The sequence below is a fragment of the Salvelinus alpinus genome, chromosome 11, assembly GCF_045679555.1.
Source record: "Salvelinus alpinus chromosome 11, SLU_Salpinus.1, whole genome shotgun sequence".
NCBI classification, from domain to species: domain Eukaryota; kingdom Metazoa; phylum Chordata; class Actinopteri; order Salmoniformes; family Salmonidae; genus Salvelinus; species Salvelinus alpinus.
In genome coordinates this window covers 13758637-13776238 of record NC_092096.1, presented here as the reverse complement: position 1 = coordinate 13776238, position 17602 = coordinate 13758637, and the positions used below count along the sequence as shown (strand labels likewise).

Sequence of the window (17602 nt, the reverse complement as noted above, 5' to 3'; positions counted from 1 at the left end):
CGGGCCAAACACCGGGCCTTGGGTTGCTTTTACACAGATCCCCTCGGGCCAAACACCGGGCCCTGGGTTGCTTTTACACAGATCCCCCTCGGGCCAAACACCGGGCCTTGGGTTGCTTTTACACAGATCCCCCTCGGGCCAAACACCGGGCCTTGGGTTGCTTTTACACAGATCCCCCTCGGGCCAAACACCGGGCCTTGGGTTGCTTTTACACAGATCCCCTCGGGCCAAACACCGGGCCTTGGGATGCTTTTACACAGATCTCCCTCGGGCCAAACACCGGGCCTTGGGTTGCTTTTACACAGATCCCCCTCGGGCCAAACACCGGGCCTTGGGTTGCTTTTACACAGATCCCCCCCGGGCCAAACACCGGGCCTTGGGTTGCTTTTACACAGATCCCCCTCGGGCCAAACACCAGGCCTTGGGTTGCTTTTACACAGATCCCCCTCGGGCCAAACACCGGGCCTTGGGTTGCTTTTACACAGATCCCCCTCGGGCCAAACACCGGGCCTTGGGTTACTTTTACACAGATCCCCCCGGGCCAAACACCGGGCCTTGGGTTGCTTTTACACAGATCCCCCTCGGGCCAAACACCGGGCCTTGGGTTGCTTTTACACAGATCCCCTCGGGCCAAACACCGGGCCTTGGGTTGCTTTTACACAGATCCCCTCGGGCCAAACACCGGGCCTTGGGTTGCTTTTACACAGATCCCCTCGGGCCAAACACCGGGCCTTGGGTTGCTTTTACACAGATCCCCTCGGGCCAAACACCGGGCCTTGGGTTGCTTTTACACAGATCCCCTCGGGCCAAACACCGGGCCTTGGGTTGCTTTTACACAGATCCCCTCGGGCCAAACACCGGGCCTTGGGTTGCTTTTACACAGATCCCCTCGGGCCAAACACCGGGCCTTGGGTTGCTTTTACACAGATCCCCCTCGGGCCAAACACCGGGCCTTGGGTTGCTTTTACACAGATCCCGTTGGTACAAACACTCCAAACAGCATCCAAGCCTCTGCTAGCCAGCGCCATGTCACCCATGTTTCCTTGGGGAGGTGGTAGGCAGCCAGTCGTAGCTGTTATGTGTGTTGACCTGGGCTACAGAGAAGAGCTGGTCACATGTGGAATCACAGATCTCTGACCTTTGGGCCGGAGCAGCTAACAAGGTGTCAGAAGTGAGATACTGTCCACTGCTCTGCTATGGTTTCACACAGAAGGCAAAGACAGGAGGTCTATGTAGGAGACTGTCCTGCTTTAATTGGGATATGTGTCCCCCCCCCAGACACAGAGTGGTCCTGTCTTCTCACTCTGTCTCTCTGTCTCTGTCTCTGTCTCTCTCTCTCTCTCCTCACTGTCTCACAGCTCTACTCCTCTGTCTCTGTCTCTGTCTCTGTCTCTCTCCCCCTCTCTCCTCTCTCCTCTCTCCTCTCTCCTCTCTCCTCACTGTCTCACAGCTCTACTCCTCTGTCTCTGTCTCTGTCTCTCTCCCCCTCTCTCCCCCTCTCTCTCTCCTCTCTCCTGACAGCTGTGCTCTTCTCCTTGATAAACTGGCTGCAATAAGAACCCTCTTAGAGCTCATACATTTTTTATCATTATAGCCCTCTCTCTCTCTCTCCTCCTCCCTCTCTCTCTCTTTCTCCCCCTCTCTCTGTCTCCGTCTCCCCCTCTCTCTCTGTCTACCCCCCATCTCTCTCTCTCTCTGTCTACCCCCCCTCTCTCTCTCTCTCAGGGTTGTGAAGAAGCAACACTTTGTTTTCACCGGGGGTAATTTGTATCTCAGTAATGCTCCTCTATTTGTCATGCATGGTGGTATAACTATGTGTTCAGGTTCTATTGTTATGAATGATTTGTTTACTTCGTCCTTACAAAGCATTGTGGGCTGGACGAGGTAAACTAATTGGGCTGAATGTTACAGTAAGCAAACAGCAACACCACTGATGGTCATTAGTAGTCTACATTACTCCATAGCCTCAGCCAGTGTGTGTGTGTGTGTGTGTGTGTGTGTGTGTGTGTGTGTGTGTGTGTGTGTGTGTGTGTGTGTGTGTGTGTGTGTGTGTGTGTGTGTGTGTGTGTGTGTGTGTGTGTGTGCGTGTGTGTACAGTGGAGCTTCTACAGTGTCAATATATCAATACTACAGTATGTCTCATAGTCAGTTCATTGTTTTAATGTACTGTCTGTCTCATCCCTTTACAGTCTGTCTCATCCCTGTAAGTGTAGTGATGTGTATTTAATAGCCCATAGGAGCCCCCCCAATCTCTCTCTCTCTCTGCTCTCTCTCCCCTCTCTCTCTCTGGTCTTCCTCCCCTCTCTATATATATCTCTCTCACTCTGCCTGTCTGTCTGTTTCTCTCTCTCTATTGCCCTCCCTCCCTCCCTCCCTCCCTCCCTCCCTCCTCTTGAGATCAGTTGTTAAATCAGAGGATTCTGGTCGGTCTACAGACAGAGTGCTGAAGGGACCACTGAGCCAGTAAAGTGTTTGATTTTAAGGCTGCATCCCAAATGGCAGCCTATTCCTTACATAGTGCACTCATTTAGAACAGGGCCCATATGGCTCTGTAGTGCACTACAGAGGGAATATTGTGCCATTTAGGAATCAGACTTGAATTCTCCAGTGGAGAAGTAGGGTTCTGTGTCGTCCATAAACCTTTCAGAAGGTGCATTGGCATAATGGTCTGGGAGCTACGGCTAGCCAGGGGACTACAACTAGCCAGGGGACTACGGCTAGCCAGGGGACTACGGCTAGCCAGGGGACTACGGCTAGCCAGGGAGCTACGGCTAGCCAGGGGACTACGGCTAGCCAGGGGACTACGGCTAACCAGGGGACTACGGCTAGCCAGGGGACTACAACTAGCCAGGGGACTACGGCTAGACAGGGGACTACGGCTAGCCAGGGGATGGTGTTGGAGGAATACAGCTTTATCCAAATACAACTAGGGTTTGTCCACCTCCAAAACTGAGACAGACAGACAGACAGACAGACAGACAGACAGACAGACAGACAGACACAGTGTCTCTGTTCTCTTGTAGATAAAGATGTTCTCCCAGTAGCGTTCTGACAGCAGACGCCTCTCTCTCTAGTTAGAACACAATACACTGGTGGAAAATAACATGACAAAGCAGCCCGTTGTCTCCTGAGGGGGTGTGTGTGCGTGCGTGCGTACGTTTGTGTGTGTGTGTGTGTGTGTGTGTGTGTGTGTGTGTGTGTGTGTGTGTGTGTGTGTGTGTGTGTGTGTGTGTGTGTGTGTGTGTGTGTGTGTGTGTGTGTGTGTGTGTGTGTGTCTGGTGGGGTTCAGCTGGCGCTGTAAGAGAATCTCAATGTGAAAGTGAAGGTCAAAGCAACTTATCTAATCGTTAATGTTACGTAACGACCCATTGTTGAGGTAAAGGTATCAACACCACATTAACCATGATATCAGACATATAGAATATATAGGAGAGAACACATATAGAATCTATAGGAGAGAAAACATATAGAATATATAGGAGAGAACACATATAGAATCTATAGGAGAGAACACATATAGAATATATAGGAGAGAACACATATAGAATCTATAGGAGAGAACACATATAGAATCTATAGGAGAGAACACATATAGAATCTATAGGAGAGAACACATATATAATCTATAGGAGAGAAACCATATAGAATATATAGGAGAGAACACATATAGAATCTATAGGAGAGAACACATATAGAATATATAGGAGAGAACACATATAGAATCTATAAAGAGAAAACATAGAATCTATAGGAGAGAACACACATAGAATATATAGGAGAGAACACATATAGAATATATAGGAGAGAACACATATAGAATCTATAGGATGGAAACATATAGAATCTATAGGAGAGAACACATATAGAATCTATAAAGAGAACACATATAGAATATATAGGAGAGAACACATATAGAATCTATAGGAGAGAACACACATAGAATATATAGGAGAGAACACATATAGAATCTATAGGATGGAAACATATAGAATCTATAGGAGAGAACACATATAGAATCTATAAAGAGAACACATATAGAATATATAGGAGAGAACACATATAGAATCTATAGGAGAGAACACATATAATATATAGGAGAGAACACATATATAATATATAGGAGAGAACACATATAGAATCCATAGGAGAGAACACATATAGAATATATAGGAGAGAACACATATAGAATATATAGGAGAGAACACATATAGAATATATAGGAGAGAACACATATAGAATCTATAGGAGAGAACACATATAGAATCTATAGGAGAGAAAACATATAGAATATATAGGAGAGAACACATATAGAATCTATAGGAGAGAAAACATATAGAATATATAGGAGAGAACACATATAGAATATATAGGAGAGAACACATATAGAATCTATAGGAGAGAACACATATAGAATCTATAGGAGAGAAAACATATAGAATATATAGGAGAGAACACATATAGAATCTATAAAGAGAAAACATATAATATATAGGAGAGAACACATATAGAATATATAGGAGAGAACACATATAGAATCTATAGGAGAGAACACATATAGAATCTATAGGAGAGAAAACATATAGAATATATAGGAGAGAACACATATAGAATCTATAAAGAGAAAACATATAATATATAGGAGAGAACACATATAGAATATATAGGAGAGAACACATATAGAATATATAGAGAGAACACATATAGAATCTATAGGATGGAAACATATAGAATCTATAGGAGAGAACACATATAGAATATATAGGAGAGAACACATATAGAATATATAGAGAGAACACATATAGAATCTATAGGATGGAAACATATAGAATATATAGGAGAGAACACATATAGAATCTATAGGAGAGAACACATATAGAATCTATAAAGAGAACACATATAGAATATATAGGAGAGAACACATAGAGAATATATAGGAGAGAACACATATAGAATCTATAGGAGAGAACACATATAGAATCTATAGGAGAGAACACATATAGAATCTATAGAGAGAACACATATAGAATCTATAGAGAGAACACATATAGAATCTATAGGAGAGCACACATATAGAATATATAGGATGGAAACATATAGAATCTATAAAGAGAACACATATAGAATATATAGGAGAGAACACATATAGAATCTATAGAGAGAACACATATAGAATATATAGGAGAGAACACATATAGAATCTATAGGAGAGAACACATATAGAATATATAGGAGAGAACACATATAGAATCTATAGGAGAGAACACATATAGAATATATAGGAGAGAACACATATAGAATCTATAGAGAGAACACATATAGAATCTATAGAGAGAACACATATAGAATCTATAGGAGAGCACACATATAGAATATATAGGATGGAAACATATAGAATCTATAAAGAGAACACATATAGAATCTATAGGAGAGAACACATATAGAATCTATAGAGAGAACACATATAGAATATATAGGAGAGAACACATATAGAATCTATAGGATGGAAACATATAGAATCTATAAAGAGAACACATATAGAATCTATAGAGAGAACACATATAGAATCTATAGAGAGAACACATATAGAATATATAGGAGAGAACACATAGAATCTATAGGATGGAAACATATAGAATCTATAAAGAGAACACATATAGAATCTATAGAGAGAACACATATAGAATCTATAGGAGATAACACATATAGAATATATAGGAGATAACACATATAGAATCTATAGGAGAGAACACACACACACACACACACACACACACACACACACACACACACACACACACACACACACACACACACACACACACACACACACACACACACACACACACACACACACACACACACACACACACAACAGCCAACTCTCCCAGTACAGTACAATGTCTCTGCTTATTGCTTATCATTCCCAGAAGGCCTATAAAACTTCTGCTTAGCATTCCCAGAAGGCTTATAACACTTCTGCTTATCATTCCCAGAAGGTTTCAACACTTATGCTTAGCATTCCCAGACGGCCTATAACACTTCTGCTTATCATTCCCAGAAGGCCTATAACACTTCTGCTTGTCATTCCCAGAAGGACTATAACACTTCTGGGAAATAATGTTTGTTCAATCATTGCATTTCTGCCATCTCCTCTAGCAGCCAGGTAGGCTACATTAAATCACATCACCATGTACCAGCCCTGCCTGTCTGCCTGCTTGTCTGGCTGTCTGTACACACACACACACACACACACACACACACACACACACACACACACACACACACACACACACACACACACACACACACACACACCAACAAGCTAATTGAACCATCATCTTGTTGTATTATATATCTAATAATGAAAGAGAAGGATTGCTGTTTTGAATTTGATCAAGTTACATGCTGACCACACCACTCGCGTCACCGAGCGTCTGCGTTGCCAAGCGCTAAAATAGAAGTCAGTTCTATTTGTGACGCCAAGTCCTGCCTCTCCCATCTCCTGATTGGTTTATAGAAGCAGATACCCACATGCCATCTCCTCATTGGTTATACCCACGTGGGTGATTGAAAGATGAACTGAGTTTGGTCGGTCGTCGTGGTAACTATGAAAGTTGGATGCCAATCGCCATATAAAGTCCAAAGAAGAAAAAGCCTGGAAGGAGGAGAGATGACTAGAAACGATTCGGTTGACCGTTTTATCCGTGGATTAATTGTTCGGAGTAGAGGACCTTGTGCATTTCAGGTAAAATAACAACTCAACGTTTATATCCCAGGACAAATTAGCTAGCAATAGCAAGCTAGCTAAATAGGACAAATTAGCTAGCAACTGCAAGCTAGCTAGCTAAATTGCCATAAATCACTCAACATGTACTGCACTGCATTCACATGACTGATGATTGGTTAAAATACATGGATAATAAGATGATAGTTGGAGCCGTATTGTTAGATTTCAGTGCAGCCTTTGGATTGTATTGATCATAAATTGTTATTGAATAAACTCACTTGCTATGGCTTTACATCACCTGCCATCACCTGGTTGGAGAGTTATTTATCCAATAGAATCCAGTGAGTGTTCTTCAATGGAAGCCTCTCTAACATCAGATATGTACTTTGCGGTGTCCCTCAGGGCTGTTGTCTTGGTCCGTTACTCTTCTCTATTTTTTACAAATAATTAGCCACCGGTCTCACACGAAGCTAGAATAACTATGTATACGGATATTTCCACACTCTACAAAGCCAGTGAGCTCACTGAAATTCTAAAAATGGAGTTACAGTCAGTATCGGAATAGCTGATTGATAATAAAACAAAATACATCTAAAACTAAAATCATTGTTCAAAACATTTTCTAAGACATAAACCTCAACTGGAGTTGTGTATAAAGGGTGTGCCCCATTGAGAAAGTTGAGGAAGTTTAACTCCTAGGTATAACACTGGATGGTCAATTATTACGGTCAAGTCATATTGACAAAGTTGTTGTGAAGATGAGGAGGGGGGTAAGACTGTTATACAAAAATGTGTTTTCAGACTCTGGTCTTGTCCCATCTTGATTACTGTCCGGTAATAGGGTCAGGTGCCAGCAAAGACAGATCTAGTAAACCTGCAGCTGGTTCAAAACAGAGAAGCCTTGCCCTTAACTCCACATACAGAACTAACATCAACAACATGGATGCCAGTCTTTCCTGGTTGATGGTTGACAAGAGATGAACTGCTTCTCTTCTAGTTGTTATGAGAAATATTACCGTGATGAAAATTCCAGATTGTCTGCGTAATCAAATAACATTCAGCTCGGACACACAGAAGACATTCCACCAGGGGTCTCTTCAGATACACACAAGACATTCCACCAGGGTCTCTTCAGACGCACACAAGACATTCCACCAGGGTCTCTTCAGACACCCACAAGACATTCCACCAGGGTCTCTTCAGACACCCACAAAACATTCCACCAGGGTTTCTTCAGACACACACAAGACATTCCACCAGGGTCTCTTCAGACACCCACAAGACATTCCACCAGGGTCTCTTCAGATACACACAAGACATTCCACCAGGGTCTCTTCAGACACACACAAGACATTCCACCAGGGTCTCTTTAGATACACACAAGACATTCCACCAGGGTCTCTTCAGACACCCACAAGACATTCCACCAGGGTCTCTTCAGACACCCACAAGACATTCCACCAGGGGTCTCCTCAGACACACACAAGACATTCCACCAGGGTCTCTTCAGATACACACAAGACATTCCACCAGGGTCTCTTCAGACACCCACAAGACATTCCACCAGGGTCTCTTCAGACACCCACAAGACATTCCACCAGGGTTTCTTCAGACACACACAAGACATTCCACCAGGGTCTCTTCAGACACCCACAAGACATTCCACCAGGGTCTCTTCAGATACACACAAGACATTCCACCAGGGTCTCTTCAGACACACACAAGACATTCCACCAGGGTCTCTTCAGATACACACAAGACATTCCACCAGGGTCTCTTCAGACACACACAAGACATTCCACCAGGGTCTCTTCAGATACACACAAGACATTCCACCAGGGGTCTCTTCAGACACACACAAGACATTCCACCAGGGTCTCTTCAGACACACACAAGACATTCCACCAGGGTCTCTTCAGACACACACAAGACATTCCACCAGGGGTCTCTTCAGACACACACAAGACATTCCACCAGGGGTCTCTTCAGACACACACAAGACATTCCACCAGGGTCTCTTCAGACACACACAAGACATTCCACCAGGGTCTCTTCACAGCCCCCAAGTCCAAAACGAATTCACCGCAACATACAGTGTTATACAGAGCCATGATCACATGGAACTCCCTTTCACCTCAAATTACTCAAGAAAACAGCAAGATTCCCTTAAAAAATGTATGAAACAACATCTCATGGAACAACAGAGACTGTGAGGGGACAGACACACACACACACACTAACACACAGACACACTAACACACAAACACACACTAACACACAGACACACTAACACACAGACACACTAACACACAGACACACTCTAACACACAGACACACACTAACACACAGACACACTAACACACAGACACACACTAACACACAGACACACTAACACACAGACACACACTAACACACAGACACACTAACACACAGACACACTAACACACAGACACACTCTAACACACAGACACACTAACACACAGACACACTCTAACACACATACACACAGACACACTAACACACAGACACACTAACACACAGACACACTAACACACAGACACACTAACACACAGACACACAGACACACTCTAACACACTAACACACAGACACACTAACACACAGACACACTCTAACACACAAACACACATACACACAGACACACTCTAACACACAGACACACTCTAACACACAGACACACATACACACAGACACACTCTAACAACACACAGACACACAGACACACACTAACACACAGACACACAAACACACATACACACTCTAACACACATACAAACTAACACACAGACACACACACTCCTTCTGAAGGCCTGCCTGTTATAATAGCAGATGGTCTTTCTCATCCATCACAGAGAGGGGGACATCAGGGCCATCTGGCCCCAGCCAGGCCTCACCCACCATGAGGACCAATGGCTTCAACCTGAGCCTCCTCCCCCATCCTCCACCCTCACTCTGAACAGTCAACACCCATTTCTCAACAAGAGCTCCTGATGTGTTAAATTATCAATTAAATGATCAATCAATCATCATTATCTACAATCAAGGACTCTGAATCCACTGTGTTGCGATAGTTATTCACATGGCAAAGTGAAAATCCATAGGATGGCAATCCTCCAACGTCGTCTCCTATACATTCAGAGCTGCGTCGGAAATGGAATCCTATTTCCTGCCGTTTCAGACGGACACCCAGAGTGTTGGGCTCACAGTAGTTCAGACAGACACCCAGAGTGTTGGGCTCACAGTAGTTCAGACAGACACCCAGAGTGTTGGCCTCACAGTAGTTCAGACAGACACCCAGAGTGTTGGGCTCACAGTAGTTCAGACAGACACCCAGAGTGTTGGGCTCACAGTAGTTCAGACAGACACCCAGAGTGTTGGGCTCACAGTAGTTCAGACAGACACCCAGAGTGTTGGGCTCACAGTAGTTCAGACAGACACCCAGAGTGTTGGGCTCACAGTAGTTCAAACAGACACCCAGAGTGTTGGGCTCACAGTAGTTCATATATTCATGATTGTTTGCAACTAAAGTCTCCTGATTCCACTGGCTCAAGATACCAAAGTGAAAATCCATAAAATCGCAGTCATCCAATATCATCATTATCTGGGTCATTCCACGAAATGAGTGTCTTTTTGATGTTCTAAGAAGAAATTGTGCAGAAATATAGAGTTTTGACTTGTGGGGTATGTATGGGTGTCTGAGTGCCATTTAAAGACTACATGGAGAATTCAATAAAAATAAAAATAAATTATATGAATAAAGACTTACTAAAGTGCTAATATTTTGACATGTCCCTCTGTGACTTCCAGGAAGATTTTAACCCACTTAAACCCATTTCTCCTGTCACTAGGGGATTTATGGCTGTTGACCCTGATACGGTCAACCCTTGTTACTGTCAACCCTGTTACTGTCAACTCTGTTACTGTCAACCCTGTTACTGTCAACCTTGTTACTGTCAACCTTGTTACGGTCAACCCTGTTACGGTCAACCCTGTTACGGTCAACCCTGTTACAGACAACCCTGTTACAGTCAACCCTGTTATGGTCAACCCTGTTACGGTCAAGTCTGTTATGGTCAACCCTGTTACGGTCAACTATGTTACTGTCAACCCTGTTACTGTCAACCGTGTTACTGTCAACCCTGTTACTGTCAACCTTGTTACGGTCAACCCTGTTACGGTCAACTATGTTACGGTCAACCCTGTTACGGTCAACCCTGTTACGGTCAACCCTGTTACGGTCAACCCGGTCAACCCTGTTACGGTCAGCCCTGTTAGGGTCAACCCTGTTAGGGTCAACCCTGTTACTGTCGACCCTGTTACTGTCAACCCTGTTACTGTCAACCCTGTTACGGTCAACCATGTTACTGTCAACCCTGTTACGGTCAACCCTGTTACGGTCAACCCTGTTACAGTCAACCCTGTTACAGTCAACCCTGTTACTGTCAACCCTGTTACGGTCAACCATGTTACTGTCAACCCTGTCACGGTCAACCCTGTTACGGTCAGCCCTGTTAGGGTCAACCCTGTTAGGGTCAACCCTGTTACTGTCGACCCTGTTACTGTCAACCCTGTTACTGTCAACCCTGTTACGGTCAACCATGTTACTGTCAACCCTGTCACGGTCAACCCTGTTACGGTCAACCCTATTTCTTTATTTGGCACTTAACAGGCATTTTTATTTAACCGTTTGAAATGGGAAAACATGATTTTATTAAGTTGAACTTGGGTTGAAATTAGATTAGATTGAAATCAAATGTTTTTTTTGTTTTTTTTACCAAGTTACAGATCTCAAAAGGCACTGGTGGAATGACCCATCTATACATCCAGAGTGTAAGTGGGATATATCTACACTCCACTCACCACGGTGACGATATAGCGTGCTGAGACAGGAGCATTCTCCACCCGTACCTCCTGCTCCGGCTGTGCCAGCAGGCTGGCGGCTCCGTGCCCACGGGGCGCCTGGCGGAACCGGGACTCCAGCAGGGCAGCGGGCATCAGCTTAGCCAGCCGGGCATGGGTCTGGGAGGACTGGGTGAGGAGGCTGTCCACCCTGGTCCTGTCCCTGCTGAAACATTCTGTATGATCAGTGTGTACTGTGGACACATCTAATTAGTTTAATGTCATGTGTACTACGACAGGTAAAACCTGAATCGCAGTATTACATACAATAACATGAGATTACAAGACAACAAAGAGAGTTGGTTGTAAAATAATATTAAACTAAGGTTCAATTGTGTTTAATAATTCTTCATTGTGTCCCTTTCTGTGAATGTGTCTTGCATCTCAAACTCAAAATCCTCACTACAGCTGCGTCTGTCAGTTGAGTGCTGGCCCCCTTTTTTTGTTATGTGATGGACTGTGTTGGTTTCAAGCATCTCTCTTTACCTGAAGCTGTCCAGTCTGGCCTGGTGCTGGGCATTGAGGGTGTTAACCAAGGCATGGAGACTGTCTCTGTCCCCGCCACGCTGCCACCCGGGTGTCTCCAGACCCAGGGTCCTCTCCTGGCCATCTTGGTCCACGTGACGGTACACCAGGACCGGGCTGTCCGACCACCGCCTCCCCTCACCGGTCCTGGTCATGTAGCGGTCATGGTCACCAGAAAAAACATCTACAAAGAGAGAGAGAATGGGTTGATGCTAGCTGTAGATCTACCACTCTGGTTGATGCTATGCTAGCTGTAGATCTACCACTATGGTTGATGTTATGCTAGCTGTAGATCTACCACTATGCTTGATGTTATGCTAGCTGTAGATCTACCACTCTGGTTGATGTTATGCTAGCTGTAGATCTACCACTATGGTTGATGCTATGCTAGCTGCAGGTCTACCACTATGGTTGATGCTATGCTAGCTGTAGATCTACCACTATGGTTGATGCTATGCTAGCTGTAGATCTACCACTATGGTTGATGCTATGCTAGCTGTAGATCTACCTCTCTGGTTGATGCTATGCTAGCTGTAGATCTACCACTATGGTTGATGCTATGCTAGCTGCAGGTCTACCACTATGGTTGATGCTATGCTAGCTGTAGATCTACCACTATGGTTGATGCTATGCTAGCTGTAGATCTACCACTATGGTTGATGCTATGCTAGCTGCAGGTCTACCACTATGGTTGATGCTATGCTAGCTGTAGATCTACCACTCTGGTTGATGCTATGCTAGCTGTAGATCTACCACTCTGGTTGATGCTATGCTAGCTGTAGATCTACCACTCTGGTTGATGCTATGCTAGCTGTAGATCTACCACTCTGGTTGATGTTATGCTAGCTGCAGGTCTCCCTGTCTGGTTGATGTTATGCTAGCTGCAGGTCTCCCTGTCTGGTTGATGTTATGCTAGCTGCAGGTCTCCCTGTCTGGTTGATGTTATGCTAGCTGCAGGTCTCCCTGTCTGGTTGATGTTATGCTAGCTGCAGGTCTCCTTGTCTGGTTGATGTTATGCTAGCTGCAGGTTTCCCTGTCTGGTTGATGTTATGCTAGCTGCAGGTCTCCCTTTCTGGTTGATGTTATGCTAGCTGCAGGTCTCCCTGTCTGGTTGATGTTATGCTAGCTGCAGGTCTCCCTGTCTGGTTGATGTTATGCTAGCTGCAGGTCTCCCTGTCTGGTTGATGTTATGCTAGCTGCAGGTCTCCCTGTCTGGTTGATGTTATGCTAGCTGCAGGTCTCCCTGTCTGGTTGATGTTATGCTAGCTGCAGGTCTCCCTGTCTGGTTGATGTTATGCTAGCTGCAGGTCTCCCTGTCTGGTTGATGTTATGCTAGCTGCAGGTCTCCCTGTCTGGTTGATGTTATGCTAGCTGCAGGTCTCCCTGTCTGGTTGATGTTATGCTAGCTGCAGGTCTCCCTGTCTGGGTTATGTTATGCTAGCTGCAGGTCTCCCTGTCTGGTTGATGTTATGCTAGCTGCAGGTCTCCCTGTCTGGTTGATGTTATGCTAGCTGCAGGTCTCCCTGTCTGGTTGATGTTATGCTAGCTGCAGGTCTCCCTGTCTGGTTGATGTTATGCTAGCTGCAGGTCTCCCTGTCTGGTTGATGTTATGCTAGCTGCAGGTCTCCCTGTCTGGTTGATGTTATGCTAGCTGCAGGTCTCCCTGTCTGGTTGATGTTATGCTAGCTGCAGGTCTACCTGTCTGGTTGATGTTATGCTAGCTGCAGGTCTCCCTGTCTGGTTGATGTTATGCTAGCTGCAGGTCTCCCTGTCTGGTTGATGTTATGCTAGCTGCAGGTCTCCCTGTCTGGTTGATGTTATGCTAGCTGCAGGTCTCCCTGTCTGGTTGATGTTATGCTAGCTGCAGGTCTCCCTGTCTGGTTGATGTTATGCTAGCTGCAGGTCTCCCTGTCTGGTTGATGTTATGCTAGCTGCAGGTCTCCCTGTCTGGTTGATGTTATGCTAGCTGCAGGTCTACCACTGTGGTTGATGTTATGCTAGCTGCAGGTCACCCTGTCTGGTTGATGTTATGCTAGCTGCAGGTCTCCCTGTCTGGTTGATGTTATGCTAGCTGCAGGTCTCCCTGTCTGGTTGATGTTATGCTAGCTGCAGGTCTCCCTGTCTGGTTGATGTTATGCTAGCTGCAGGTCTCCCTGTCTGGTTGATGTTATGCTAGCTGCAGGTCTCCCTGTCTGGTTGATGTTATGCTAGCTGCAGGTCTCCCTGTCTGGTTGATTTTATGCTAGCTGCAGGTCTCCCTGTCTGGTTGATGTTATGCTAGCTGCAGGTCTCCCTGTCTGGTTGATGTTATGCTAGCTGCAGGTCTCCCTGTCTGGTTGATGTTATGCTAGCTGCAGGTCTCCCTGTCTGGTTGATATTATGCTAGCTGCAGGTCTCCCTGTCTGGTTGATGTTATGCTAGCTGCAGGTCTCCCTGTCTGGTTGATGTTATGCTAGCTGCAGGTCTCCCTGTCTGGTTGATGTTATGCTAGCTGCAGGTCTCCCTGTCTGGTTGATGTTATGCTAGCTGCAGGTCTCCCTGTCTGGTTGATGTTATGCTAGCTGCAGGTCTCCCTGTCTGGTTGATGTTATGCTAGCTGCAGGTCTCCCTGTCTGGTTGATGTTATGCTAGCTGCAGGTCTACCACTGTGGTTGATGTTATGCTAGCTGCAGGTCTCCCTGTCTGGTTGATGTTATGCTAGCTGCAGGTCTCCCTGTCTGGTTGATGTTATGCTAGCTGCAGGTCTCCCTGTCTGGTTGATGTTATGCTAGCTGCAGGTCTACCACTCTGGTTGATGTTATGCTAGCTGCAGGTCTCCCTGTCTGGTTGATGTTATGCTAGCTGCAGGTCTCCCTGTCTGGTTGATGTTATGCTAGCTGCAGGTCTCCCTGTCTGGTTGATGTTATGCTAGCTGCAGGTCTCCCTGTCTGGTTGATGTTATGCTAGCTGCAGGTCTACCTGTCTGGTTGATGTTATGCTAGCTGCAGGTCTCCCTGTCTGGTTGATGTTATGCTAGCTGCAGGTCTCCCTGTCTGGTTGATGTTATGCTAGCTGCAGGTCTCCCTGTCTGGTTGATGTTATGCTAGCTGCAGGTCTCCCTGTCTGGTTGATGTTATGCTAGCTGCAGGTCTCCCTGTCTGGTTGATGTTATGCTAGCTGCAGGTCTCCCTGTCTGGTTGATGTTATGCTAGCTGCAGGTCTCCCTGTCTGGTTGATGTTATGCTAGCTGCAGGTCTCCCTGTCTGGTTGATGTTATGCTAGCTGCAGGTCTCCCTGTCTGGTTGATGTTATGCTAGCTGCAGGTCTCCCTGTCTGGTTGATGTTATGCTAGCTGTAGATCTACCACTCTGGTTGATGCTATGCTAGCTGTAGATCTACCACTCTGGTTGATGCTATGCTAGCTGTAGATCTACCACTATGCTTGATGCTATGCTAGCTGTAGGTCTACCTCTCTGGTTGATGCTATGCTAGCTGTAGATCTACCACTCTGGTTGATGCTATGCTAGCTGTAGATCTACCACTCTGGTTGATGCTATGCTAGCTGCAGGTCTACCAATACGGTTGATGCTATGATAGCTGCAGGTCTACCAATACGGTTGATGCTATGCTAGCTGCAGGTCTACCACTATGCTTGATGCTATGCTAGCTGCAGGTCTACCAATATGGTTGATGCTATGATAGCTGCAGGTCTACCAATATGGTTGATGCTATGCTAACTGCAGGTTTACCATTATGGTTATTCTATGATAGCTGCAGGTCTACCACTATGGCTGATGTTATGCTATCTGCCTATCTGCAGGTCTACCACTATGGTTGATGCTATGATAGCTGCAGGTCTACCACTATGGTTGATGCTATGCTAACTGCAGGTCTACCACTATGGTTGATGCTATGATAGCTGCAGGTCTACCACTATGGTTGATGCTATGCTAGCTGCAGGTCTACCAATACGGTTTCTTTGGACTCAACAATGCTACTCAAGATTTATTGATATCGAGTTTCATTTTGAACTCTCAGTATATCCAGATATAAAACAGGAATCCCTCACAGACAAGAAAGAGAAAGGGGAAGAACGAAAGCATCACACAGCTCATAGGAGAGAGAGGGATGGATGTTCTACATAGTCTGGTATTACAGAGAAGAAGGAGAGAGGGAGGGACAGTCTACATAGTCTGGTATTACAGAGAAGAAGGAGAGAGAGGGACAGTCTACATAGTCTGGTATTACAGAGAAGAAGGAGAGAGAGAGACAGTCTACATAGTCTGGTATTATAGAGAAGAAGGAGAGAGAGGGACAGTCTACATAGTCTGGTATTATAGAGAAGAAGGAGAGAGAGAGGGACAGTCTACATAGTCTGGTATTACAGAGAAGAAGGAGAGAGAGGGACAGTCTACATAGTCTGGTATTATAGAGAAGAAGGAGAGAGAGGGACAGTCTACATAGTCTGGTATTATAGAGAAGAAGGAGAGAGAGGGACAGTCTACATAGTCTGGTATTATAGAGAAGAAGGAGAGAGGGACAGTCTACATAGTCTGGTATTACAGAGAAGAAGGAGAGAGGGACAGTCTACATAGTCTGGTATTACAGAGAAGAAGAGAGAGAGAGGGACAGTCTACCTAGTCTGGTATTACAGAGAAGAAGGAGAGAGGGACAGTCTACATAGTCTGGTATTACAGAGAAGAAGGAGAGAGATGGACAGTCTACATAGTCTGGTATTACAGAGAAGAAGGAGAGAGGGAGGGACAGTCTACATAGTCTGGTATTACAGAGAAGAAGGAGAGAGAGGGATGGACAGTCTACATAGTCTGGTATTATAGAGAAGAAGGAGAGAGAGAGGGACAGTCTACATAGTCTGGTATTACAGAGAAGAAGGAGAGAGAGGGATGGATAGTCTACATAGTCTGGTATTACAGAGAAGAAGGAGAGAGAGGGATGGACAGTCTACATAGTCTGGTATTATAGAGAAGAAGGAGAGAGAGAGGGACAGTCTACATAGTCTGGTATTACAGAGAAGAAGGAGAGAGAGAGGGACAGTCTACATAGTCTGGTATTATAGAGAAGAAGGAGAGGGATGGACAGTCTACATAGTCTGGTATTACAGAGAAGAAGGAGAGAGAGAGGGATGGATAGTCTACATAGTCTGGTATTATAGAGAAGAAGGAGAGAGAGGGACAGTCTACATAGTCTGGTATTACAGAGAAGAAGGAGAGAGAGAGGGATGGATAGTCTACATAGTCTGGTATTACAGAGAAGAAGGAGAGAGAGAGGGACAGTCTACATAGTCTGGTATTATAGAGAAGAAGGAGAGAGAGGGACAGTCTACATAGTCTGGTATTATAGAGAAGAAGGAGAGAGAGGGACAGTCTACATAGTCTGGTATTACAGAGAAGGAGAGAGAGAGGGACAGTCTACATAGTCTGGTATTACAGAGA

The 17602-nt window shown here is 45.1% G+C and overlaps 1 protein-coding gene across 1 annotated transcript in view; it reads right to left on the bottom strand.

Annotated features, from left to right (window-relative positions):
* The window catches only part of LOC139533604 (receptor-type tyrosine-protein phosphatase R-like), a 173444-nt gene that overhangs the window by 132598 nt on the left and 23244 nt on the right, over positions 1 to 17602 (bottom strand). The window contains exons 2-3 of the mRNA XM_071331759.1: positions 12132 to 12354; positions 11607 to 11811 (exon numbers count right to left, since the gene is read on the bottom strand). Of these exons, the coding sequence (XP_071187860.1) occupies positions 11607 to 11811; positions 12132 to 12354 (428 nt within the window). The remainder of the gene's footprint in view (positions 1 to 11606; positions 11812 to 12131; positions 12355 to 17602) is intronic.